The sequence below is a fragment of the Leucopleurus acutus genome (genome assembly GCF_964270905.1).
Source record: "Leucopleurus acutus genome assembly, chromosome: 12".
Classification (NCBI taxonomy): domain Eukaryota; kingdom Metazoa; phylum Chordata; class Mammalia; order Artiodactyla; family Delphinidae; genus Leucopleurus; species Leucopleurus acutus.
Window position 1 is genome coordinate 26,298,160 of NC_139154.1, and position 27,459 is coordinate 26,325,618.

The window sequence follows — 27,459 nt, forward strand, 5'->3', positions numbered from 1 at the left end:
TGCAAAGATCTTTAGAGATTACCAGACCACTAAAAAAGTAAAGATTCATCTAAATAAGTTGAAAATAATGGTTAAAGTTTCCTTTAGTTTTTTAAAAATATACATTAAATTTTAAAGCTATTTTTTTCATGATTGGCAAATACAATTGAAAGGCATCTCGTGATATTTTAAGATTGAGTATACAGGCTGAGTCTGAGATGAAGAATCTTCTTCCTGCCTAAAATATTACTTCTCTGCTGATCCATGGCCATCTCTTCCTTTAATACTAAGCTCAATATTGAGTTTTGGCAAAAAGGCCTCACTCTTTATATAAATTTAAAACCAGTACAAATCACCATCTCACATATAGGTTGTATTTTCCAAAAGTTCATTTCAGTAAGCTTTTTGGATCTAGAATACAGTTTCCATAGAAACAACACTACAGTTAAGGTCCTGAGTAGGTTCACAAATGCCTTATTTAACCCATAATGTACAGACGATTTACAGTCTTAGACTAAGTTTTCAAATCCATCAGCAGACAAAGTACACCTGTTGCCCTATTCCTAGAAAAACTAACTCTAGATCATGCATTCTCAATGGGGGGTATCCCCTCACCACAAAGGTGGTAGAAATTGGTTCTTGGGGGACCAAAAAAAAAAAAAAAAATCAGTGGTTTGTGGACCTCCAAAGCTCAATCAACCCTATCTGAAAAAATTTATTCTTTAGTACTGAATTCCTCTCATTAGGGAAAACTTAATTAATTGGATCAATTAATTTAATAAGACTAATTAAATGTTATTAATTAACTAAATTTGATTTAAATTTCATTTTTCTCCAGAAAGGGCAATAATGAAAAATGATAATTACTGCTCTAGACAAAAGACTGAAACAGGCCACGTTTGCATGCAGCATTTCCCACCTTCCTCCACAGCTCTCTCCACGCTGCCCTGCGCTCCAGTCTCTTCACCCAGGTTGGTCCTAAATCAACTGCCCACCTGTTTTCACTGCTAATCAAACTCCTTTCTCGGTTCCCGAGATCTCACCAGGGGTTAGGAAAGTGACCTCTGACTAACCTTCCCTAAGCTAGTTATACTTTCACAAGAGGAGACTTGGTGAGGAGAATTCAATGCCTTTGTTTCTGAAGCCCTGAGTCACTGCCCTGAAGACTGAGCATCCTAGCTACCAATTTGCCAATGAGGACAATTTCCCACTTACACATACAGGACGGCCCCAGTTAATAACTCATCTTAAAACAAAGCTCCTTTATAACAAAGACATCTTTTAATGTTTGAAAATCATTCAAGCAATCCTGGCTTAATTAATAACGCAAAGTAACAGTCCAGTTAGTATACACGCAACTAAGCAAAAATATCACTGTGCACAACTTACATTTGTCCATGAAAAAACGAGTACAGACCACTCACAAAACATTTATGGTATCCATCAATATACTCTCTACCTAGCATTTCATTACTTATGGCCTCTTCCTACACATACCAATCACACTGTCTAATGAGAACAAAAGGACTCCTCACTGTCTCCATAAACATGGTCCGAATAGAGGGCAGGATAACCTTGATCCGGTTCTTCAGAGGAGAGGGAAAGGAAACCAGAGAAGACATCCCACAGTTCTTGCACCTCATCTTTGGTAAGCCCTGTGGTTGTGTGACGCCAGGCTGCCTGAAACTGGCTTGGAGGGGCCGGGGACCCCATCACACCTGGCAGGAACCTGCAGGGCCAGCCCGTCCTCCCGGTCCCTCCGCACACACATCTCAAACAGAAACTGCCTCTTCTCCTTTCCCCCAACCTTAACTCCTTCTTATGCCTCACGATGCATATTTTATTTTTTCAGCATATGTCATAATTTTAATACTTGCTTCAGTTGTTTTACTCAGGTCTGACATCCCAGAAAACAACCCTATTCCTCCTATATAATTTCTACTTCTGTTAATAAGTATTTCTGAAACACATACTTTGTGAACTAAATGACTACCATGCAACCTCTGCTAAACTGCCATATGCTTACATTTCCATCTGTCAGTTGTCTCAGGCCTAGATGTCAGAGTATTTAGGATTGTTTCAACAGGAAAAGATTCCGGATGGCCTTAAATGGAACACGGCTGAGAGGGTGTATCTTTATCCCTCTCCCCTAACAGAGGTTCCACAGCCTCAGCCCTCCATGTTCATTATGGCACGGCTGCCACTTCCACTTACTTGCATCTCCAAGCATCTTCCCTCGTAACACAAAGAAATGGGAGTGAAATTCTGACACCTAGGTTCATTTTCCTCCACTTCATTTCTCCCAAAGGCTGCATTTCAAAAATCTTTCACATGCTCTGTTTGACTCTACCTTCCTTTTGTAGTCTCAATACCCGGTTCATTTTTTTTAATTTGCCCCAACAATTTAGTTATTCCATAATTTAAATTTTTCTAGTGTCAGAAAAAGCAGACTGAAAGAAATCTGAAAATTCTAGAATGTAGTCAATCATGGCTCCTGAGAGAATATGGTCACAATGTTTCTCAAAACAGATGCTCCAAACACATGGTCTAAAAGTATCCTGTCCTTGGAAGTGCTCCAGAAAACCCAGGGCTCAGAGCTTCCCTAAGCGGTAAAAGTCTAACCACACACCTTCATTTGCCTCTGACAGGGAAAGCCTGCAGATAGCCAAAAGGGAGCTTGTACATCCCTGTGGCATTATTTAAATTAACCAAAACAAATGAGGAAAAAGGGACCATCAAAACACAATTCTGGACAACTTTAAGATTAGCACACAAAAGTTCACCTTTACAATGACTAGTTCTGGAACGAATCACATAGTGTAAGGAACCTTCAGTTCTATTGTATCTAAACTGCTTCAGCTAGATCCTCAATGAAGAAATCTCCGGACTTTTTGAGAAATACAAAGAAAGTAGTTAATTTCAAATAAGTGTAACTGCCAAATACAAAATTTCAAAGACAGGAAGAACACTCGAGCAGAATATGCGTATTTACTAAAAGTAATAAAAAATTCTAAGCATACTAAATCATGATTGGTTTTGAAGGTATTTAAAATGGTAGTTTTAATCTTGTGGTTTTGTTATTGAGACTGTGAGCTGCTTATTTCCGTGATCTTCAAATCAGTGGTAGACACAAATTGTAAAAGGTGTTAAATAAAATTTTAAAATAAAGCATCATCTAAATCAGACTTTCTCCCAGATATGATCAAAAGGAAGTGTAAAAATTATTCTCATTGAAAAAGCCTTGAGAATCAGGTATATTGTACTAAGAATACTTAAAATCTTAAGCAGAGAAAATTAATTTAGTATGGTTAAAAATAAAGGGCCAGGGCTTCCCTGGTGGCGCAGTGGTTGAGGGTCCGCCTGCCGATGCAGGGAACACGGGTTCGTGCCCCGGTCTGGGAGGATCCCACATGCCGCGGAGCGGCTGGGCCCGTGAGCCATGGCCGCTGAGCCTGCGCGTCCGGAGCCTGTGCTCCGCAACGGGAGAGGCCACAACAGTGAGAGGCCCGCGTACCGCAGAAAAAAACAAAAAAAAAAACAAAAACAAAAAATAAAGGGCCAGGGACTTCCCTGGTGGCACAGTGGTTAAGAATCCACTTGTCAATGCAGCGGACACGGGTTTGAGTCCTGGTCCAGGAAGATCCCACATGCCACAGAGCAACTAAGCCCGTGAGCCAGAACTACTGAGCCTGTGCTCTAGAGCCTGTAAGCCACAACTACTGAGCCCGTGCACCTACAGCCCGTGCTCCGCAAGAGAAGTCACCTCAACAAGAAGCCCGTGCACTGCAACAAAGAGTAGCCCCTGCTCACCACAACTAGAGAAAGCCTGCATGCAGCAACAAAGACCCAACACAGCCAAAAATAAATAAATAGATAGATAGATAGATAAAAAATAAAGGGATAATAAATATTCTTGAGAAGAGTAAGTCTATTCTGTAGTAAACTACAAAAATTTAAAACACCCTCTTTCTCCTTTCCCACACACCCAAATAAATAAATAAATAATCAACACAAACAGTTACAGTCTGGAACTGTGTTAGGATCAAAATCAGCATGGAAAAACCTCAAAAGCTTGGAGGAAGGTGGAGCCTCGTTAGAACATAAATGCAGACTAACAGCTCCTAGCTGCCCGTAAGAATTTATAACTGATGTGTGTAACATTCAACAAGAATAAAATGATTCAAGGTGAACATACTTCCCATATAAAAAATATTCAACACCGGTCCTCAAAGACGTATAATCATGGCTACGGAGGATACAAAGAATATTACAGGTTGCTTTTCCTGAAGACAGATCATTTAATTTAGGGGGTGGGGGGGAAATGCAAGGTTCACTAAAATTTAATTGATGTGAAAAGTTAAGTAACAATACAAAACATAAGTTAGGAGGTATTGCAAGGAAGCACATGACTAGTGGCAAACAAGCAGTACAACAGACTGCCACAGGTTAAAGCGCTCTGGGTAAGCTTCAGAGAAGATGGGCCAGGAACTCGGTCTTTCATTATCTTACGATGATTACAGGACCTGGACCAGTGGGAAGGGATGTCTCTCCAGATCAGAAACACTGAGACGGTAATTAACTCCAGGACATAAAAGAGAAGAATTAAAAGTCACAACTTCAAGGTAGAAAGTAAAACAAATGAGGGAAGCTTCTAAGATAAAAAAATTATCCTCACTGAATGATAACTGAAAAAGAAACATAAGAGTTCAAAAGTATAGCATCTGAAATAGGAAATGACAGAGGCAGTTTGAAATTGAAAAGATCTGGACACCATTTAAAAGCTTTGGTAAGGATAGTCTGAAGAAGCAGAAAATTATGAGTGTGTTTCTCAAGAGACAGGAAAAGGTAGTCAACGTCATCACAAGATCCACTATCAGAGTCAGCAATAAATAACTATACAGTCAAGATCTCTTGAATCATAAAACTTATGCAATTACTAATGGGGGACATGTGGAGACAGTGGCAGGCACAATATGGCCCAAAGCAGACCTCATCATCACTAGCTGTGATTCCTTGAGCATGCACTAAACCTCCCTGAGTCTTTTTAATACAACCTTTGAAGGTCAGTTTCCATTTACAGTTATTACAAAATACTGGCTATACCCCCTGTGTTGTACAACATATCTTTGAGTCTTAATGTCCTCTTCTATGAAAAAAAAAGGTCTGAAAATCTGAAGAGTTTCAAGTGAGATTTAACACAGAGCTCTTTAAAAACTAAAGGTAGAATGAAAATGAAAATACAACATACTAAAATCTGTGGAACACAGCTAAAGCCCTGCTGAGAGGGAAATTCATTAACACCATGTGCCTATATTAGAAAGGAGGAAAAGTCTCAAATCAGTGATCTAAGGTCTCCCCTCAAGAACTTAGAAAAAGAAGAGCGAAATAAACCAAAAGCAAGCAAAGGAAATAAAGATAAGATCAGTAATCAGTTTATTGAAAATACAAAAATAATAGAGAAAAAACAATGAAACAAATAGTTCTTTGAAAAGATCAATGAAACTGACAAACTTCTAGCAAGACTGACAAAGGCAGAAGATGCAAATTACCAATATCAGGAATGAAACAGGGACTGTCACTACAGACTGAAGAAATCAAAAGGATAATAAGATAATATTATGAACAACTCCATACACAGAAATTTGACCACTTGGAAGGAATGGATCACAAAACCACACACCATCACAACTCACCCAATGTGAAATAACGTGAATAGCCAGATAACTAGTAAGGAATTGAAATCTGTAAGTTTAAAAATCCCTCTCCGTAAACTAATATGTAGACTTAATGTAATATCTATCAAAATCCCAGCAAAATTCTTTGTAGGTAGACAAGACTATTCTAAAATTTATAATGAAAGGCAAAGAAACTAGAATAGCCAAAAAAATTTTTGAAATATAAGAATAAAGTGAGAAGCATCAGTCGACTCTATTTCAAGACTTATTTATGTAGCTACAGGAATCAAGACTGCATGCTAACAGAGACCCCAGAAAGAGATCCACACAAACACGCTCAACTGATTTTTGACGAAAGTGCAAAAGCAATTCAAGAGAGGACAGACAGCATTTTCAACAAATGCTGGAGCATCCATAAGCCAAAAATGACCCTTGACCTAAGTCTTGTATCTTATACAAAAATTAACTCAAAATGGGTCATAGGTTTAGATGTAAAACAAACTATAAAACTGTTAGGAAAAAAATTAGAGAAAACCTTTGGTATTTTGAGTTAGGCAATGGATTCTTAGACTTGACACAAAGGTACAATCCGTATAACGAAAAACTGATAAAATGGATGTTATCAAAACTTTTAAAAACGTTTGCTCTGCAAAAGATTCTTTAAGAGGATGAAAAAAACCCACAAAGAATGAGGAAAAACATTTGCAAGGACTGGTGTCTAGAATATATATTTTAAACCACATAGCAAGGACTGGTGTCTAGAATATATATTTTAAAAACGTCTAAAATCAGCAGTAAAAAAAAATCCAATTAGACAATGTGCAAAAGAAATGAAGAGACATTTCACTGGAGAATATACAGATGGCAAACAAGCACATTAGAAAAATGCAAGTTAAAACCCCAATATATCATTACCTACCTATCGGAAGGTCTAAATAAAAAAACAGGAACACCAAGCGCTGGGGAGGATGTGGAAAAACTGGTCTTGCATACGTTGCTGACGGGAATGAAAAACGGTGCAGAAACTCTGGGAAAGAGTTCGGCAGTTTCTTATGAAACTAAACATGCAACTGTCATGTGAATCCCAGAGAACTGACGACTTACACCTTCCTCATGCTACATTACTAAAGCAGCTTTATTCATAACAGCCCAACACTGGAAACAACCTAGGTGTCCTTCAAAGTGTGGTATATCCACCCCCTGGAATACTACTCAGCAATTAAAAGGAACAAACTAATGATACTTGCGACACCTGAATGAACCTCCAGAGGACGCTGCTGAGTGAAAAATATCCAATCCCCAAAGGTTACACACTGGGCGATCCCATTATATATGTCTCGAAATGACAAACTTACAGAAATCACAGACTGCAGTAGTTGCTAGGGGCTAAGGAGGAGGTGGAGTGGAAAGGAAGTGGCTGTGGCTACAAAAGGGCAGCGACGGGCCCTGGGGCGAAGGAGAGCCCTGTCCTCACACAGCAGAGTCAGTGTCCTGGATGTGCTCTTCACTGTGGTTGGCAGCATGTTATTATTAAGGAAGACTGGGTAAAGGGTGCTGGGGAATTCTGTTACTTCTCACAGTTGCACAAAAATTTACAATTATCTCAAAAAGTTTAATTAAAGGTAAACTTATTGCAAAATAAGCACAGCAACTGACAAGAAATCCACCGTCAATTAAATTATTAAACTCTCTCCAGCCCAAGTTTAATTCTGAAGACTGAACTTCACTCTGAACCAAAGAGTTTAAAACACATTTTCCTCACCCACACGTGCACACAAACACAGCAACGGTAACAAGGCAGTCCAGACAGGAAAGCTGAGACCTCCCTAACGACAGGACACAGAGGAAAGAGACCTGGGCCGAATCAGGACAAAAACCCTTCTCCAGGCTCTATCAAACAAACGGGCTGTGTGACTTGGGAACATCACCCAACCTCTCAGGTCCCCACAACCTAAACTTTTAATCTGGGAGACTGCTTAGACCAGCACTTTTCAAACTTTTTGGTCTCAGGCCCCCGAAGAGTTTTTTTTTTTGATTCCCTTATTTTTTATTTATTTTTTATTTTTTTGCGGTACGCGGGCCTCTCGCTGTTGTGGCCCCCCCCGAAGAGTTTTTGTTTACAAGGATTACGACCACTGATATTTGTAGTATCAGAGATTAAAACAAAATTTTCAAAAGGCAAGTGGTCCTTCCACAACTTATAGCGTCTGGAAAACTCCACGGCACTCACAAGAGAATGAGAGTGAAAAGGGCAAGGAACAGCTTGGAATGGCCGAGGACACAACTGTGACCATCCCACGGCTTACTCTGAAATGAGATCAGTGCATAAAAGGGACTTGAAAGGTAGAGAACACCGAACAAATCAGCCACATCAGTTATTTTAACAGAAAAGGGCGCCAAGGCGGGAGAAAAAGGCTCCAATCCCAAGGAGGTCGATGCTGGGTAAAATGGGGGGCTTCTATAGGCCTGGGAGGCCGAGTCAGTGGGCCAGCCCGCCACCGGCCCGCTCTCGCGCGTTCGGGACCGTTACAGAAACCGCCCCCGCTTCAGACTCAACTTCAGGGAAGACGGGAAGCCCCGCGAAGCCTCGGCCGCCGGGAGGGGCCGTGGCAGGAAGGCGGGGGCCCCGGGGAGGGGGGCGGGGGACTCACCAGGTGCCGCGCCACCTCGGAAGACATGGTACGAGCGGGGCTGGGCGGGCGGAGGGCCAGCGATGCGGCTGCAGCCGGCCGAATGGCGCGTCCGGCGGCTGAGGGGCGCTGGGGGCGGGACGGGACAGGAGGGGGCGGACGGGAGGGAGAAAGGGAGGAGCGGCGGAGAGGGGTCCGGCGCCCTCAGTGACGTAGAGGGCCGGGCGGGATGGCGCGGGGCGGGGTCCGGTCGGGAAAAGAGGGGAGCTGAGGGGAGGGGTCCCGTGGCCTCAGTGACGTACGGTCCGGGCGGATGGCGCGGCGGGCAGGGGTCCAAGAGGGAGGGGAGAGGAAATGAGAGGAGGGGTCCAGCGGCCTCAGTGAGCTGGGGGGCGGGGCGGGCTGCGCGTCTCCACCGCGCCCAGACGCCGCGCGCGCGAAGCGGGCCTGTCACAGGAGTGCCCGGACCTTTTAGCGAACCACCAGTTAGTGCCGGGGAGGGAATGGAGCACACTCGGGACGCGAGGAGAAAGACGCGCGGAAAAGCGAACACTGCTTTTCCGACCGCCGGGGCGGGGCTGAAGCACAGATTGCGGCCGGAGCTGGCGCCGGAAGTGGGCAGGGTCTGGGCGTGTCCCCTGGCAGGAGCGGCCATTGCAGACCGCTCACGGGCCGGAAGTGGGTGGAGCCAGGGCGTGTTCTCCGGGGAGAGCACTGATTGTGGCCTGCGCGGGGACTGAAAGGGGGCGGGTCGGACAGGAGCGGGGCCCGCGGGAGCTATAAGGCGGCCAGTGAGAAGGCCGGAAGTGGGCGTGTCCGTCCGGCGGGGGCGTGTCCGCGGGCGTGCCGGGGGGCGGTGGCGGTGGCAGCTAGTCAGGCCGCTGCGGCGCCCGAGGGGCCTGAGGAGGGGCCAGCCGCGTCCGTGCGGAGCCGGCCAGGTGCGCGGCCACGGATGGAGGGTCCAGTGGAGTGCGGGGCCCGGGACCAGGCCGAGCTGGAGCAGCCCGTCGGCGGCGCCCTGGGCGGGACGCCCGAGCAGCGCGCCAGCGGCCGCCTCAGGGAGCCGGGGCACTCGGCGGCATACCCCGCCAACCCCGCCGACCCCTCCGACCCCGCGGACGAAGCCCCGAGCGCGCCCCCGGGGAGGCGGCCCCGCGGCTGCACCGCGGAAGAGGGCGCGCGGCCCGAGGTGCCTGGCGATGCGCCGCGGCCCGGCCGCCCCGCGCCCCGGGAGGCGGCGGGCAGCTCCCCGCAGCTGCGGCGCGGCCCCGGGGGCGCGGACGGCGCGGCGGCAGAGGAGGAGGGCGCGGGCGCGCTGACGCTGGACCCGCTGGAGCACGCGTGGATGCTGTCGGCCGCCGACGGCCGCTGGGACAGCCTAGAGGGGCTGCTGGCCTGCGAGCCCGGCCTGCTGGCCAAGCGCGACTTCATCACCGGCTTCACCTGCCTGCACTGGGCGGCCAAGCACGGCCGGCAGGAGCTGCTGGCCCTGCTGGTGCGCTTCGCGGGCCAGCACCGGCTGCCGGTGAACATCAACGCGCGTACAAGCGGCGGCTACACCGCACTGCACCTGGCGGCCATGCACGGGCACGTGGAGGTGGTGAAGCTGCTGGTCGGGGCCTACGACGCGGACGTGGACGTGCGCGACTACAGCGGCAAGAAGCCTTCGCAGTACCTGAGCCCGAGCACCGCCGAGGAGATCCGGACCCTGGTGGGCGCCCTGGACGAGGACGAAGCCGAGAGCACGGCGGGCAGCGGGGGAGGGCGCTGGAGGCTCTCGAGGGTGCTGCCCTCGACCCTCATCTCCGGCAGACTCTCGCACGCTCTGGAGGACGGCGGGGACCACCACCACCATCACCATCACCTGGCCGAGGGATTGGCTGCGGGCAAAGCGAAGGAGCCGGGTCGCAAAGCCTCGGGCAGCTCTAGTGGGCGGATGAAACCCAGACTCAACAAAATCCGCTTCCGAACCCAGATCATCCACACCACACCCTCTTTCAGAGACCCGGAGCAGCCCCTGGAGGAGGGGGAGGACGAAGAGGAAGACCGGTCTTTTAAAGGCCACTCATCCTCATTCAAACTGAGACCCAAGTCCAATGTATTCGGGTAAAAATGATTTTAGAACGTTCTAAGACTTGTTTGTCGTCTTAGGAATAGGGTACTAGGTGTAGACAAGGAAGTGAGACCAGAAAAGACTTAAGCTAAATGCTGCATTCTTACTTCGGGGGGTTGGAAAGGACGGGGAGGAATTCTCCTTAGCAGTATGGCTGCAGTGGATTTCCAAGCGATTCCTCAAACCTTGACCTAGGCCTCTTTTCCCCCTGCCACCCTTCTGCGCTGGAGTCCCTGTTTCTAAGGACTGAAAGTGTATCAAAATCAGGTGCAGAGTTGATGACTGAGGGTCCCTTTGATTGAAACATTGCCGGCTACCATGCAGAGTAAGGAGCATTGCACATTCGTATCTGTTTTTAATAGTGGCGACTCTTCCAAGAGCAACAGGAAATGCAAATTGTAATGAAGCTGGTAGTGTTTGTAAGTGTGAACAAACCGACATACTACCCTGTGTTTTTACTAATTGCATTTGATTTTAAGATGCTACTGAAGGTCAGGTCAGAGTTGAAATGCACAAATACTAATTAGAGAATAATGTGAATGCAATTGGAAATCTCTTGGTACCCTACTTGTAAGTAGTGTTCACCTCTTTTCAAAAGCAATTTCAGCTTTGGTCACTGAACTAAAGAAATAGGCAACATTCACTTTTGAGTTAATCTGTTGTGTGGTTTCCTCTTAATTATCTCTAATACCACTGCACTTAGTATTAAGGTACATTATTAATAACTACATAAATTTTTATTTAAAGAAAACCCTTTTTAGCAACCTATGGTACTTTTAAGTAAATGTTACCTCTGGTTCTGATTCTCACTAACTTGTTTTGCTTTTCCAAAAGTCTGAATTTGTCTGAGTTTTTATTCTGGGGGTAATTTAACCGTTGGTTCTACTTGGCATGACCCTATTTGACAGTGCTTAGAGTTGAATTGCCTACAGAAACTGTTTCTGGTTTAGATTATTAACAAAAATTGACATAAATGTTAATGAACTGATGCTTCTGTGAAGTAATTATTAAATCAACTTAATATTCTCACATAAGGTACACTTTTTTTTTTTTTTTGCGGAACGCGGCCCTCTCGCTCCTGTGGCCTCTCCCGTTGCGGAGCACAGGCTCAGCGGCCACGGCTCACGGGCCCAGCTGCTCCGCGGCATGTGGGATCTTCCCGGACTGGGGCACGAACCCGTGTCCCCTGCATCGGCAGGCGGACTCTCAACCACTGCGCCACCAGGGAAGCCCAAGGTACACTTTTTATTTTACTAATGAAATACATTCATAGTCTCAATACTTTGTAGCAATGTTTTGCAAATGTTTAAAATACTCAATCTTTTCAGTTTTCCAGTGTTTCCTTGAATCTATTAGAGACATGGAATGAAGTTATTGGAAAGCTGGCTAGTAAATCTACCCAGTTAAAAATAGCACTTTATAAAAGGGAAAAGAAAATAGATGGGACGATTTCTATATTTAAATGCTGCTGGTTATTGAATCCCTTCACATATAAGTGAAAAAATATCGGTCATTAAAATTAAAGACTCGTTTAACTGTGGTTCTTAATTATATTTCGTTCAAATATGTTAGGGTGAATGTCTTTATAATTATTGTTCAATTTAGCTCACAGGCATATTAGATTCACTTGTAACAAGATTCAAAACGACTTGTGGGAGACTAATTCCAAAACGTCCTTCTCCCTTGGCCTTTTTGGTCTCATAGTTGCTGCAATATAAGTATTGCAGCCTATAGTGATGACAGAGTGAGTTAACAGATTGCAGAGTGAATGAACCAATACATGAATTGCACAGAACTGCAGTGTTTAGAGAGTTCTTAGATCTTTAATTTCCAAAGTTGTAGAAATTTGTAACAAGTTGGTCACACCTCTCTAGACAGCAATTGATTTTGTTTAAAGACTAACGAAAAACATTCACATAAAATATATAAACCATTGTCCATTTGTATGCCTTTACTTTTGTTTTAGGATTATGGAAGTGGGATATGTACATTTGAGAAGCACTTTTATCCATACATGTGGGTGAAAATCTAATTTTGTATAAATCAAAATTAGGTTCCTTGAAGGTGAAAAGCAGTCATTTGTTCCGGATCATAACCACATTGCCTGTATCTAGTGTGGGATAAGTTGTAACTTCTCACTGAGTCTAAGGTTTCAAGGACGTGTGAAGCCAAAGTGAACCATAAAAACACTGCGGAACCACCTCCATATTCCACTGAACAGTGTTAATCTCTCAAATGTGTATGTTAGTGCCTAATTGCACAGAATCTGTAACTTGCTAGATCTTTAGGGATGGAGTCAATACTTAACTTGCTTTTCACATTAAAGAATTCAACTTTTCAGATAAAATATACTTTAAAATTTCAAAAATCATTCCTGGGGGAACTTTTAGCATTCCTTGTCATGATGTACTTGTGTGCAGTAAGTGCAGCATTTGCAGCTGCTTAACTCTGTTCCTCTTATTTTTTCAATTTCCAAATTGAGATTATAAAAAGCAAGTGATTTGTGTAATTTGATGTTTGTGGAGTTGTGCCTACTATTAATGGAAATATGCACGTCAGTTACTCAGAGGTTGTTGATGTGAAACTGGTTAGAAATTCCAGGTGTGTCGGTGTGTTTCTTACAGGTGCACTGGACACTAGTGAATTTGTCACAGCTCTCTTCACTTTTATGGTGTATAAAGTACAGCTAGCTTATAAAACTTGAAAATATGGCACTAGTCTATTCATGCCTGAAATCTTGGAGTCCAGGATGCCTTGTCTCTTACTTTTCAAATAAGTGAAACTTTGGGAGTTTAGAATGTAAAATTTGTGAAGTTTGTTTTGTCAAAATAAAACGTTCACACTAGATTTTTCCTCTGAATTGTCTAAATCGCTATAGTTCTTTATATTTTTACCTGTCTGGGGTTTTACATTTCACACAATGCTTTTTGAAGTTTGCATATATTTGATCCTTTTTCTATCCCTTAAATCACTGGCCATATATCCTTAATTTACAGATAAGGGAATGAAGGTTGTTGCTGTTCAGGGTTACAAAGTCAATGACTGTAAGATCTCAAGACTTGATGCTTTTCCACAACATTATCTTTTCTGCACTTTGAATTGCCAAATTTTGGCAAAGGTGCTGCAGCTGGGCACCAGTAGTGGAGGAATCAGCTTGGGGAGAGGGTAGTACCTCTACCACTACCTTAAAAAAAAAAAATTCAAATGAAAGGACCGACAAGGGATTAATCTCCAAAACATGCAAACAACTCATAGAGCTCAATATCAAAAAAAAATCAAAAAATAGGTGGAAGATCTAAATAGACATTTCTCCAAAGAGGACATATAGTTGGCCAAAAAGCATATGAAAAGATGCTCAACATCACGAATTATTAGAGAAATGCAAATCAAAACTACAATGAGATATCACCTCACACCAGGAAGAATGGCCATCATCAAAAAATCTACAAACAAATACATGCTGGAGAGGGTGTGGAGCAAAGGGAACCCTCTTACACTGTTGGTGGGAAGGTAAATTGGTGCAGCCACTATGGAGAACAGTATGGAGGTTCCTTAAAAAACTAAAAATAGAATTACCATACGACCCAGCAATCCCACTCCTGGGCGTATATCTGGAGAAAAGTGTAATTTGAAAAGATACACACACCTCAATGTTCATTGCAGCACTATTTACAATAGCCAGGACATGGAGGCAACCAAAATGTCCATCAACAGAGGAATGGTTAAAGATGTGGTACATATATACAATGGAATATTACTCAGCCGTAAAAAAGAATGAAATAGTGCCACTTGCAGCAACATAGATGGACCTAGAGATTGTCATACCGAATGAGGTAAGTCAGACAGAGAAAGACAAATATATGATATCCCTTGTAGGTGGAATCTAAAAAGAGGGGTACAAATGAACTTATTTACAAAACAGAAATAGAGTCACAGATGTAGGAAACAAACATGGTTACCAAAGGGGAAAGGAGGGGGATAAATTGGGAGATTGGGATTGACATATACACACTACTATATATAAAATAGATAACTAATAAGAACCTACTGTATAGCGCAGGGAACTCTATTCAGTGATCTGTAATGACCTATATGGGAAAAGAATCTAAAAAAGAATGGATGTATGTATGAGTGTAACTGATTTACTTTGCTGTAAAGCAGAAACTAACACAACATTCTAAATCAACTATACTCCAATAAAAATTAATTTAAAATAATTTTAAAAACCCATGGCTCAAGCACACACCAGCTACCATAAACCCTCCCTTCCCAGACTGGAGCTTAAGGAAGATGGGAATGCCTTTTTCCATTTCCTTTAATATCTATCAAACATTGGACATTAATGAATTTATTTCCTCATTGCCTTTGATCTTTGTTTTAACCAAGTTCAGCAGGTGGCATAGGGACTTGTGAATCTTTGCTGTAACTGTCCGCCATTGGTCCCTCTTAGGAAGATCCTGCTATGATTGCTGCTGGGGCTTTTTGTTGTTGCTGTTAATTTAGGACAGCTTATAAAACAAGATAAGTCTAGTTTCCGTTTCTAGAATGATTCTTTCCTTAGAAGTACTTATCTTAAAAGGATTCATTGAGGAGCCCCCATGAAGATATCTTTAATTTTTCCTAGTGAAAGTATTTTTTGTTTTGCTAAATACATGGTATTATTTAGAGTTTCTTGTAAATTAATCCTAAAAGTACTTGGGAATTTGCTGCAAACCAGTGTTCCTTCAATGATGAGTCAAATAGTTACTATTAGAGGGCTGGAAGGTGACCCTTCCTGAACCTGTTTTTCAAGATATAGCAGCAGAGTTGTTTGCAACACTATCAGATTTCTTTTTTCTGAAGTATACTGCTTTCATGTTACCAAACTTTTTTCTCCTCAATCTTCTCTTCAAATGTCAGTTTTGTCTCAGGAAGTGACTTCCCCATTCAGCTAATAAAGTGTCTGCTCTTCCATATTTATCGGGGAATGAATGACGAGTGTCCCCACCGGCACAATGCCTGGCATGTTGAAGGTACACAATAAGTGTTTTGTTTTAATGGAAAACACTAAGGAAATGTTTCATAATGTTGCATCACAATGATAATTTCAACAATATGCATTCATTCCAACTGAATAAAGGTGAGAATTTTTCCTACAATGTGGCTCTACTGCCAGCCAACCCCTGCATCTGCAGCCCAGCCCAAGGAACAACCTATTCCAATCCTGGAGGTAAAATCGGCTTTATTAGGATTTTACTTTGTAAGCAACTTAAGAGATTTTCAACAGTAAATTTGATTATAAGGAGTTTTACCTTACAAGTTATTCAAGTACATAATCCCTAGGAGAATCTGCTTTAACTGGCTTTAAATATTCTAAGTATTATCATGCATACAAATGACTACTTATTCTGTGAAACCATAAAAAGCAAGAGAATAGGGAGATGAAGTTTATTTCAGCTTAGATAACTTTCTAATAATCATTTTGAACATGCCGTGGACTGTCGCATAAGGTAGAACACTCAGCCTTTGGAAATATTTGGTCAGGGGTTGCATGAGGACCTGAAAAGCTAAAACAGATCGTTTTAAAGCACCCCTGTGACTGATGCAGTATTGAGAAACATTGCTCTAGACCTTCCACTCTGACCAAAGTTTCAGCCCAAATTTGGCTGACTTAGAATGAAGTTTAATAGTAAAGTAGGATCGTAAAAGTTTGTTGTTTTTTTGTAAACCAAACTTTACGCCGCTCTGATCAAAGAACCTGGAAGCGCCTGTTAGAATATTCTTCTGGGTCTCTAAGAAACTTTGAGCTAAATAGTCTAGAAAGGTAATTGAGAATCCTTGACATTTGTCCAGAAGTTTCCAATATCGATGAATGTGGTCTTCAAGTTTTGTCTTCATCCGTTCGGCCTGCTGAAACAGAAGCCCATAGACTAGGTGGCTTGTAAACAGCAGTTACCAGTTGAGCTTGTTTTTCACAGTCATGGAAGCCGGGGGCACAAGATCAAGGCCCCGGCAAATTCGGTGTCCAGTGAGGGCCCGCTTCCTGGTTCACAGATGGCCGGCTGTTCCCTGTGTCCTCCCGCTGTTGCGTCAGAGGGTCTCTGGTAAGGGCACCAATCCCGTCATTAGATGAAGCCCTCCAAAAGGCCCCACTCTCTCACACCATCAGCTTGGGGTTTGGGTCTCAGCACGAATTCTGGGGGACACAAACCTTCAGTCCATGACGAGCTTGCATTCACCAGGCAGTTACTTAGTTGCAGTCAGCAGTTCTATGCCCTGCTGCAGGCTGAGTCAGCACCGAGGGGATTGAAAGCTGGCCAAGGGTGTTCTTTGGCTGTAAACACCGTCAGTTCTCCCAGGAGGCAGGCTGTGTACGCCAGGCAAGGTTTTAAGCACTTTATGAAAAGTAAGCTGTTTAATTCTCCCACCTCCCCCCGCCCCAAATCTAGCATCTACGTTTCGTGATGAGGAGTCCGTGGCAGAAACTGGCTGTTTGCCCAAGTTCACAAAGCGAGTTGGCAGCAGAGCCTGGCCTTGAACTCAGGCAGCTGGGTGCCAGGCCGCACGGGGACCACGAGCTGTGCCACTTCTCTGGGAGCACAGAAGGCAATGCTACCACCCTGTGATGCAGAGAACGCACTGTCCCTGTGGAAGAAGAGACCAGACAAACCGCAGACAAGCACGAATGGGCGAGACAGATTGGACTTGCACATTTAATATTGTTTCCGCACAGGAAAAGAATAGAACTGGACTTTTGGGTGTTTGGTCCTTTCCATCTCACCTAGGGTAAAATTCATCTGTGGTGGGAAAGAACATCTCCTTAGCTCCCAGTGGTGGAGTTGCTAAAATGTGCGGTGTGTGGTTACGTTTCTCTCTTTCCTCTCCAACCTCCACCGACTTGTCTGAGCACTTGAGCTCTAGTGGAAGGGCCCATTCTGCATAATCCTGGGATTATAGGTAGACCTGGAGAAGAACCACCAACACGGCAACCACTTTCCTTACCATAAATTTCTAAATTTGTAACCCACTAATTCCGAATTTTGAAATCTCATTTTGGAATAAGCAGACGCTTGCCTTTGCTCTACTACAAAGGGTGATGGTTGAAGATGGTTGAATGTCTTTAAGAACATAATCTTTTTTTTTTGAAGTTAATTTTCTCTCTTTTTTAAAATAGATTTATTTAATTAATTAATTTAGGTTTTTGGCTGCCTTGAGTCTTTGTTGCTGCATGCTGGCGGCGAGCTGGGGCTACTCTTCCTGGCTGTGCGCGGGCTTCTTATTGCGGTGGCTTCTCATGTTGCAGAGCACGGGCTCTAGAGCGCAGGCTTCAGTAGTTGTGGCTTGAGGGCTCTAGAGTGCAGGCTCTGTAGTTGTGGCGCACGGGCTTAGTTGCTCCACGGCCTGTGGGATCTTCCCGGACCAGGGCTCGAACGGGTGCCCCCTGCGTTGGCAGGCGGATTCTTAACCACTGCGCCACCAGGGAAGTCCCAAGGACAGAATCTTTAAGGATATTTGCTCATTGCTTGCAAACTACTCTTAAAAAATGTTACTCGCTACAACTTTGATACCCAATTAACTATGCATGAACTTCAAATGAATAAAAATGCCTTGTTTTAATTTATTTACTATTTTTATATTTTAAAAAGTGTATGCTCATGGACAGTTAGAAGAAGAAAGGGCGGAAAGTAAAGACTACTCATTTCTCCGCCATTTGCATCTCCGTGTAACTCCAGCTAACGGTTCCTTCTATACTTCTGGGTATTGGACTTTTCTTTAATTCAGGCTGGCCTCTCTCCTTGATTTAAAATGATTTACCCAGTTTCTGCTGGGTTATATGGAATGCAGACATTGAAGAAGTGAGAAAAAGCTGGTATTGGGCTTCCCGCCCCGGGGCGCCCTTGCAGCGGAAGGCGTGCGCACGCCCGCCCCAGGGCTTCCGCCACCGCCGCCCGCGCCGGCTTCCGGTCTCCTGTCTCACTTCCAGCCCTTCGCTGCCCACAGCAGGCCCTCTCCAGGCCCGGCACCCTTCTCCGAGACGCGCAGGCAGCGGGGTCGCTTCCTGCCGCTGCCCATTCCCTGCCTCCGTCCCCAACCCTGACCAGTTGACAGTTTGCCGCTGCGCGCCCCCCGCTCCCGGGGCCCTGGTTTTCTGGACCCTGTCTGTTCCCAAAAGCAGGTGTCTTCGTCTCGCCCAGCCACCCTGAACGTGCTTTCTCTCAGGAGCTGTTTAAAGACTGAGGAATGAACGGCTCTTCTGGCCGCCTGGCCCTCCCGCCATCTATACTTTGCCCACAGCTTTCGGATCTCCAAGAAGGGTGCATCTGGAGCTGCTTTTCCTCAGACCTGTGCTGAGTGGCGCTGGTGGAGAGCTGCGAGGAGGTGAGTCTGGGGTCTGTGTGAGGCCATGTTGTCCGTTTAAAAGCCATCCCACCCTGGTTATCTTCCCCAAGGCCTTGCCCAATGCCTGTTCCTGGCAAAGTTCTTTCCAGGAGAGGTAACACGTTAAACCTTAATCGCCACTAGAAAACCGTGCATTCCTTGATCAAAAAGCTGGAAAACCACCTTCAAACAAATTTAGCATCTTGAAAAAACTCCACAGCGAGATTGGTAAGGTTGGGGTGGGGAGAGGAAAGAAGGGAGAGAGGACCCAGGAGAGCCTGCGGTGGGGAACACCGGATGGCCATCTTCTCCTGCGTCATCTTTGTGCCCGTTTAAGTCTACAGAAATATGATGGTCGCCTTTCTGTGCACCATCAGGGCTCGGCATCCCCTGTCAGTCTGCAGGCTCCGGGAGGGAAGCTCTGCATCCCCTGCTGTGGCAGCTGTTTGCATCAAAGTGTTCAAAGGAGACCATGGGGGCCTGGATGTGGTCTGAGGCTAAGATGAAAACAACGCCATGGTTCAGCCCATCATACAAAACTGTTTTGCGGGAACCTCCCCTATGTTCCTGGAGGTCAGCTCCTCCTTCCTCCCTGGCGGGGATAATAGACTCTGACCCTTCTGCTTGCGGCGGGTTCCACGCACTTCCTGCCGTCTCTTGCTTGAACACAGGTATCTGTTTATTCAGGTGTGGGCTGTGTTGCAATTAATCCCTTAACTAACTGTGGAGCAAGTGAACAGAATAGAGGAGTATTTAAGCGAAATGTTGCTGGGGGCGAGGGGGACTTTAAACCACCACCATGTGCCTTTCATTCGAGGCTAATTCTGCCACTAGTGCCAGGCTAGACCTTGAGGTCATTTTAATTAGAAACTCGTGTGATATGGATGCTGTTCTCCTGCCCCAGAAACTTAGCTGAAGGTCGCGCTACGGGTTCGCTAACCCCAGGACCTATGTTGAAGCAGACATTTGTCAGCCTAGTTTGAGTTTGCTAAATAGAAATGAATTGCACTTGTCACATCTTATAATTCAGATTTTTCATCAATTCATGTTGATCTCACCCTCAATTAGTATTGCTTTTAGTATTTTAAAATACTTACTTAGATATAATTGACTCATGAAAAACCTAGATTACTTTGTCCTTGAAAGCGACCACTATTTCCTTATAACTGGAAAATTGATCTGCCATTTACTTGCCATTTAAACCTAGGCAGCTATGTATTTTGAGTTTCAGTAGTTCATCTATAAATTGGAGGTGATAAATGCTGTATGTACAGCGCATCACACTTAGTGGTTTTGAGATTCAAATGATATATCGTGAGGATGGTTTAAAATACTAAATAAAGTACTGACCATATAACAAGTGGAATTAAAGCAGGAGTTCTTTTTCCCTCTTTTCTCACCAAATCAGGCTGTTTTCTTCCTTTTCTAAAATCATAAAAAGGCATAGGGTAATGTATACCACATTTAATCTGATCTTTACCTCTGGGGAAAAGGAGAACGAAGTGGAGAAACTTAACTGTATCTATGGAGTTTTGTTTCTTTAAAAAAATCTGAATCAAACATAGCAAGATGTTTAAATATGATAAAGCTGGGTGATGGGTAGACATTTACTATATTTTTCTATATGTTTGGAATATTGCACAAGGGAAAAAAGAACAAGACAGGCATTCTTTGGTCTTCTGTGTCACGGCACTTCCGTTCTCCCTCACTGTGCTGCTTCTCTGAACTCATTCACGCTAAAAATCTAAGTGATAAAGCATGACTGTCCCTGAGACGCGGCGAGATTGCGCGGAAGAGGCCACGGCAGGAGCACCAGGGAGCAGAAGGGGAGTGGGCTGGTCTGCAGGCGGTCACACAACTCCATTGCAGCCCCGTCCAAGCCTCACGTCTCTCCCACTCACAGCTACGCCTGTCAGACCCGCAAATCTGGGAATTTTACTTAGACTGGCTTCCAAACTGCTGCTCTCAGGTTAGAGAGATCAAAGTGAGGTGTGGGCTACAGTGCTGTGTCACCCACAGGCAGGCTGGCTGTGGGGTTCCTCCGGGAGCAGAGTCTTGGTGTGGTCTTTAGCCTTGGGATGCTAGAGCCGTGTGGAGGCACCCATCCCTGGTGTGGACGTGGCTGGGGCAGTGCGGGCCTGGATCCACAGCCGAGGCAAAAACCCAGACTTCTGTATGGAAGTGAAGAAAATGCATACGGAAAGCACTCAATTCTATGTATACACTGATGACTTTTCAATAAACTCATCACAGCAGCTGTGTAACGGGTCACCCAGAATAAGACACAAGGCGATACCAGCCCTAGAAAACCCTCTCACGCCCCTTCCAGTCCCTGCCCTCCTTACAAGGGCGACCCTCTCCTGGCCCGTGACTCTGATGGCAAAGATTCATTTTGACTGTTTTGTACTCCTTGTGTCTGACTTTTCTGCTCAACAGTATTTGTAAGATTCGTCCATGTTCTCGCTTATGGTGGTAATTGTTTACTCTCCTTGCTGTGTAGTTGCGTGACTGTAACAGTTTCTCTCTTCTCCTGTTGATGTCGATGCGCGCTTTTGTTTGGGGCCTCGTGCTGTGCTGCTGTTCGCGGGCGGCTGTGTGATGTGAAGCGCTGGTCCTGGTGCGGCGGCGGCGGGGCCTGACTTCCTGCTTCTCCGTCTTCCGGGTGGTGAAGACGGGGCGGCCCCATGGCCCTCTGTTTGGTGGTTTTCTGGGAGGGTCCTCAAAGCACGGCCTGCGGTCACCCCCTAACACTCACGAGGCCCGGGGGACGGCAGGGGTCCCGTCTCCTGGTTTCTGTCACAGGCAGCTAATCACTAACCATTAAAAAAGGGTGTTTCCTATTTTCCCGAATGTGGCCACATCAGTTTACACGTGTACGCTTCCCTCACTTATGTCCATGTTCGTGTTCTAATAATTTCTGCTAAACTCATCCTTTTCTCCCCAAAGCTGTCTGCGTTTTTTTTAATGTGCTAATTATTTTGTTTTAAATTACATGGAATAGATTTTCTTTTTTTTTCCTTATTGAAGTATAGTCGATTTACAATGTTGTGCCGATAGCTGCCGTACAGCAAAGTCTGTCTGCTTGCTTTATACCTTTTTCTGTTTCACACGTTTCACCAACATGACGACATGCTACCTTTGCACAGCGGTACAGCTCAGGTGGTACATTCAGTCTACTTTTAAACAGTATATATTTTTAAACCGTAAAAAATTTAAGTGAGATCATTATTCCTTTCCCTTTAGAGGAATCTCATGTTCTTGGCAAGCAAGTTGGCAATTATGTGTCCTACTAAATATAAATCCTACTGAGTAGCCACTAGCAAATACAAACATTACTTGCCCTAAAGTAGTTTTTGAAAAATAAATCATATTGATTTTTATTTTACTGGGCCTTATTTCCACAAGCTTGAAAAATGATAAATCTCTACCTTAATATAAAAATTAGCTTTATAAATATTTACTAAATAATTTATTTTAAAATCTCAATCCCACTTGGTACCAATTTGAGTGTTAAGTATGAAAATATTTGTATAAGTGTGTATGTGTATATATATATTTGTTGATATTTATTCATTAAAAGTCACTCTGATCTCATACAAGGAGAGCAGCAGCGTGCTTCCCCCATTGAGGAAACAGTGATCCAGGTCCCAGGCTCTGCCCTTAAGAGACCCAGTCAGAAGTGAAACAGAACATGCTCCCAAATAGCTGCAGTGCAGGAACGAATAAGAAAAACATCTGTGTGGCTTCTACAGACAAGGTGATGCTGAGGTTTAGAATGTTGACTGAAAAAATTACACAACCTAAAAGTTGAGAGTTCTGTTTTATTCGGCAGATATTCTTAGGACCTCAGACCTGGGAGGCAGCATCTCAAGTAACCCTGAGAGAACTGCTCCAGGGAGGGGAGGGGAGAGCCAGGTTATATAAAAGTTTTGCAACAAAGGGCAGGTAGCCTGAACGTGAAAAGATTATTGTTAACTAAAGAAAACCAGATATCTCAATGAATTTAGAGCTTTTCTCTGTATGGGAAGTTGCAAGAGTCTGGGCTCACTGAAAGCATTCCTTTGATATGCACCTCAGCTATCTGGGGCCAGTATCCTGTGTTTTCACATCCCGAGCTTCCTCAAGGCTCACCAGAGTGGCTGCAGTCTGATGGCTGCTAGATGGCAGGTGTTCTCTGTTTCCTTCCTGAGTCCCCTCAGGGCTCACCAACTCGTGGTTGGAGGGGTGCAATTGCTGATGACTGTGACATCCTTTCTTTACTGATATGGCGGGCGATATTTTATTTCTCAAGAAGATGATATCATTTCCATCTGGAGGATCAGGGAAGACTTGTGGGGTAACAGCTAAAGATGTATAAGGATGGAAAGTTTCCAAGATTAAACACTTGAAATAAATATTTTGAAAATACCCTGAGAGCACTGGTTCTCTGAAGGTCGTGTGAACTGTTGACTCGTGGTCATCATTGGATTGCAGTACCATCTCTTCCAGTTCTTGCTGTCCACATATGATGTTAATGCAAGTTCATGTTCCCGATGTACACTGAGGCCAGACAAATTGAAACGTCAGAGTTCGGAGCAGAGAAAGGTTTATTGCAAGGCCATACAAGGAGACGAGGTGGCTCTTGCCCTGAAAAGCCTCGAGCTCCCTGAAGGGTTTCAGCAAAGCCTTTTTAATAGGCCAGGCCGCCCTGACTGTGGGGCCCACGCTGACCCCTGTGGCTGGAACTGGGTGTGGGCAGCAGCCAGGTGGGAGGAAACAGGTGTCACGTTATCTCTTCAATACGTGCTGTCCAAGGTGAAGTACACAAGTACCATTTTGGGTTTCTTTCCATTCCAGTTCCTTTCGGCTCCAAAATCTTAATAAGTTGCCATAAACTTACTGTCGTTCCTTTTTATTGTGCTAATGCTCTGTGGAAACCGGTTTGGGAGACCTGCTCGGGACGGGTCCTGGCAGCAGTCAGAAGGCACATTCAGCTAAAATTTTGGGAAAGACTTTCAAATGAAGTAATGATTTTTAAAAGAATAGACAGGAGGAAGGGAACCAGCAGGGAAGGCTGAGGCTCCCAGGGAAGCTGCCCCCCACCCCGGGCCTGCCCCCCAGAAGGACATGTCACTGCTGTCCGGCCCTCGTCTACCTCCTGCAGCGATTCTCAGGGGTGGGTGGCGGTGAAGACAAGGCTAAAAAGGAAACTTGGCTAGAGAATGAATCTGGGGGCAAATGGATGATACCTAACAGCACAGAAAATGGGTGTTGGACTCAGCCTAAGAGACAGCTAGCTTCCTAGACTCCCACCGACTGGCTGATTTTCAGAGTCAGCGGACATGTGCTTCTCCTATAGCTGAGAGTTGATTCTATTTAATTCTCTTAAAAATCTAGTTTGTGCAGCAGCTGATACCATATGAACGCCATTGTAGAAATATGGATTAACTGGTGGCTTTGATTGCAGTTTGTCACTTTTTCCGAGAAGCTTTTGATGAGCTGGCTACATTATGTGTTGCGTGTTCCCTGTTGCATTTCCCCTGTGATGCTGTGATTTAGTTTTTCTACCTGCCTATTTTCCTACTACATGGTAAGCTTTTTCAGGGCGTGGATTTTCTCATGTTCCTTTCTCAATAGTCAGCACAAAAATGTGAACAAGTAACAAGAGACTGTAAGTTGAATAAGATTACTTGAAAAAGAATTAAAATGTTCATAAATAAAATGTATAATAATTGACATTTAAACAAAAAATAAACTTAAGGGACAGCCTTACACCAGGAGAGAAAAACAATCAACTGGAAGACACATTTGAAGAATTTTTCTAGAATATAGCTCAGAGAGACAGATTTTATTCTAGTGTAAAAAAGAAGTTAAGACACAGAAAGGATAGGATGACATCAAAGATACATGCATTTAGGATTTCAGTAGGAGAGAATAGAGAGAAAGAAGAAGCGATATTTAAAGAAATAATGGCTGGGAATTTTCCCCAGCTGATGGAAAAACACCAGTCATTGACCAGGAAGTCCAACAAACCACAAAAACCCAGGCCTAGAGACATACTTAAACTGACAAACATGAAACAAAGAGAAGACATTAAAACAAACCAGAGAGAAAAGACAGGTCATCTCTGGAAAATGGACAGCTAGGCTGAGAGCTGATGTCTTGATAGCACAGTAAGCCCCAGAAGGTGGGGGATGATGGCTATAATATTAGTTATTTGCAAATAATATAAAGTCACAACAACAAATGAGTTATCCATGAAGAAGTAAAAACCTGGTGTCCATGAAAAATTAATCAGTCAATCTAGGAAAGAAATGGAAGATTTTATTTATTTTATAATCTGGGAAGAACATCTCAGAAAGCTCTGAGAATTCTTCCACCCATTAGAAGTCAAGGCACAGTCAAGTTTTTTGAGAAAGCGGGCTGTACATCAAATGACATTATTTATTTATTTAATTTTATTTTATTTCACTTGGCTGACCCGCGCGGCTTGCAGGATCTTCCCGACCAGAGATCGAACCCAGGCGCCTGCAGTGAAAATGCAGAGTCCTAACCACTGGATCTCCAGGGAATTCCCTTCCAGTGACATACCATTGACAGTTTACATAATCCAGGTCTAAGCACAGTCCTGGTGGGCCGCGTGAGCGCTTACAAGATCCAGAAGGAGCGTTATCTTCTAAGGAGTTGTCTTGTTGATGCTGGGAGAATGTTACTCTTTATGGTCGAGCAGTATTTCTAGCTGATGGGGAGCCTTGGTGGATGCCTAATGCAGATACACAATGCTCAGTGAGGGGAGAGAGGAGGCCAAAGGGCAGAGAAGAATTTTTTATGTTTAAATTTTTCTTGTCTTGCCATAAAATATGAATTTTATTTCACACTGGTAAACAGTCATGATCATCGCTTTCTCGTTAAATATTGCACTGCTGATACGTTTACTTATTTTGTCATGTGCCAGCGCCCACTTGCACGTGGGCTATGGCAAGAGCCTAAATGTTATTACCAGTTTATGGAGAATCCTGAAACTGATGATGTTTTATCCTAAGTTTTTCTGAAATTGCAAAAAGAACAGTTTTTGACTGTTTGTGATCTAGTTCTTTAGTCCACTTTACACAACTTCAGTGTTTAGCAGAAGCGAGATAACTATTTGGCATATCGTATTTTAAAGATTTTTTTTTTTGATGTGGGCCATTTTTAAAGTCTTTATTGAATTTATTACAGTACTGCTTCTGTTTTATGCCTTGATCTCTTGGTCCCGAGGCATGTGGGATTCCAGCTCCCAGACCAGGGATCGAACCCTCATCCCCTGCACTGGAAGGCAAAGTCTCAACCACTGGACCACCAGGGAAGTCCCTCAAATTTTAATCGTTTATTTTTCAGTGATCCGACCTTGTCAAGTGGTGGGTGAGGACGTTTTAGCCACTGCTCACCAGTGGAGCCACACAGCACATCCTGAGAGGCAGCTGCACCTGGACTGGACTTTCTGACCCTGTCTGAACTGAGGAAGAAACGGAGATGGGGGGAGACAGTGGAAACCAAAAGGAAAGACGGGCGGTTCTCATTCCCATGGTGGGTGCCAACTGGAGGTCATGCCCTTCACTACTGCTAAGTCATAAACGTGGATGCTCTCCCTACGACTGGAAATTGATACGTAATCAAAGAATCGTACTACAGTTATTACGAATCCGATGATAGTTTAGAATTCTTATGGTTTCTTATTTCACTGAGAAGGGCATACCGAGATACAGTTTTCCTGTTAACAATGATTATACGTCAGCTCCTGATATGTTGCACTAGAAAAACACACGGCTTCTATGAAGTCTCTGCCAAAAGTGCATGACCTGAACGGAGTCATTAGGAAACAGCCGAGTAGCCCAAATGGAGGGACTTTCTACAGGGTGCTGAAGTGTAGTCTTCCAAACTGTGAACCCTGTGGAAGACAAAGACTGAGAGCTGTTCCAGATTAAAGGAGACTCAAGAAATACGACAGCAAGTGCAGCACAGGAGCCAGGCTTTTCTTTTGCTAAAAGGACGTTTTTGATGCCGAGAGCTCAGTTTCAGCGTGCACCGGTGCTGAATCAAATCTCGGAGAGAGTTTTGGGTGAAATAGAAAAGGAGAGCTTTATTACTTTGCCAGGCAAAGGGGGACACAGCGGGCTCCTGCCTTGAAAAACTATGTGTCCCCCTCCTTGGAGAAGATAGAAGTTTTATAGTAATTGTTCAAAGAGGGCATGGTCTGCTCGTGGACACTCTTCTGATTGGCTGGTGGTGAGGTAATCGGGAGTCGGCATCATCAACCTTCTGGTTCCAACTGATCTGGGGTCTACATGCTTGTGGGCAGCAGACAGTTAACTTCTCCCACCTGGAGGGGTTTCAGTATCTGCAAAATAGCTCAAAGATATTGTTGTGTCTATCTGTTGATGGGGAAACAGGACCTGCCCCAAGGCTGCTCTTGACTGTTTCTCCCTGGTCTCACATCCCTTCCCTCCCCTAATTAACAACTGCTTGAATCTGCCCATTGGAACTCAGGGAAGGTCACGGGGGCTGGAAGAAGTCTGTTTCCTGTGATCAAAGAAATGAGGGGGGGGGGCCTTCCCTGGTGGCGCAGTGGTTAAGAATCCGCCTGCCAATGCAGGGGACACGGGTTCGAGCCCTGGTCCGGGAAGATCCCACATGCCGTGGAGCAACTAAGCCCATGTGCCACAACTACTGAGCTTGCGTTTTAGAG

The 27,459-nt window shown here is 44.5% G+C and overlaps 2 protein-coding genes across 4 annotated transcripts in view; one reads left to right on the plus strand and one right to left on the minus strand.

The window, feature by feature from the left end:
• The window catches only part of SEPTIN10 (septin 10), a 53,701-nt gene extending 45,289 nt beyond the window's left edge, over nucleotides 1-8,412 (minus strand). For 2 of the 3 annotated variants that reach the window (XM_082852336.1, XM_082852338.1), the window contains exon 1: nucleotides 8,306-8,412. In XM_082852336.1, coding sequence (XP_082708462.1) covers nucleotides 8,306-8,332 — 27 coding nt within the window. In that variant the 5' untranslated portion in view covers nucleotides 8,333-8,412. The remainder of the gene's footprint in view (nucleotides 1-8,305) is intronic. The other variant, XM_082852337.1, reaches the window with a different exon arrangement.
• A 746-nt stretch (nucleotides 8,413-9,158) lies between these two features.
• Nucleotides 9,159-15,712, plus strand: SOWAHC (sosondowah ankyrin repeat domain family member C). Its single transcript, XM_082852335.1, has 2 exons — nucleotides 9,159-11,633; nucleotides 15,297-15,712. The coding sequence occupies exon 1, from the start codon at nucleotides 9,237-9,239 to the stop codon at nucleotides 10,392-10,394; it is 1,158 nt and encodes a 385-aa protein (XP_082708461.1). The 5' UTR covers nucleotides 9,159-9,236; the 3' UTR covers nucleotides 10,395-11,633; nucleotides 15,297-15,712.
• The last annotated feature ends 11,747 nt before the right edge of the window (nucleotides 15,713-27,459 follow it).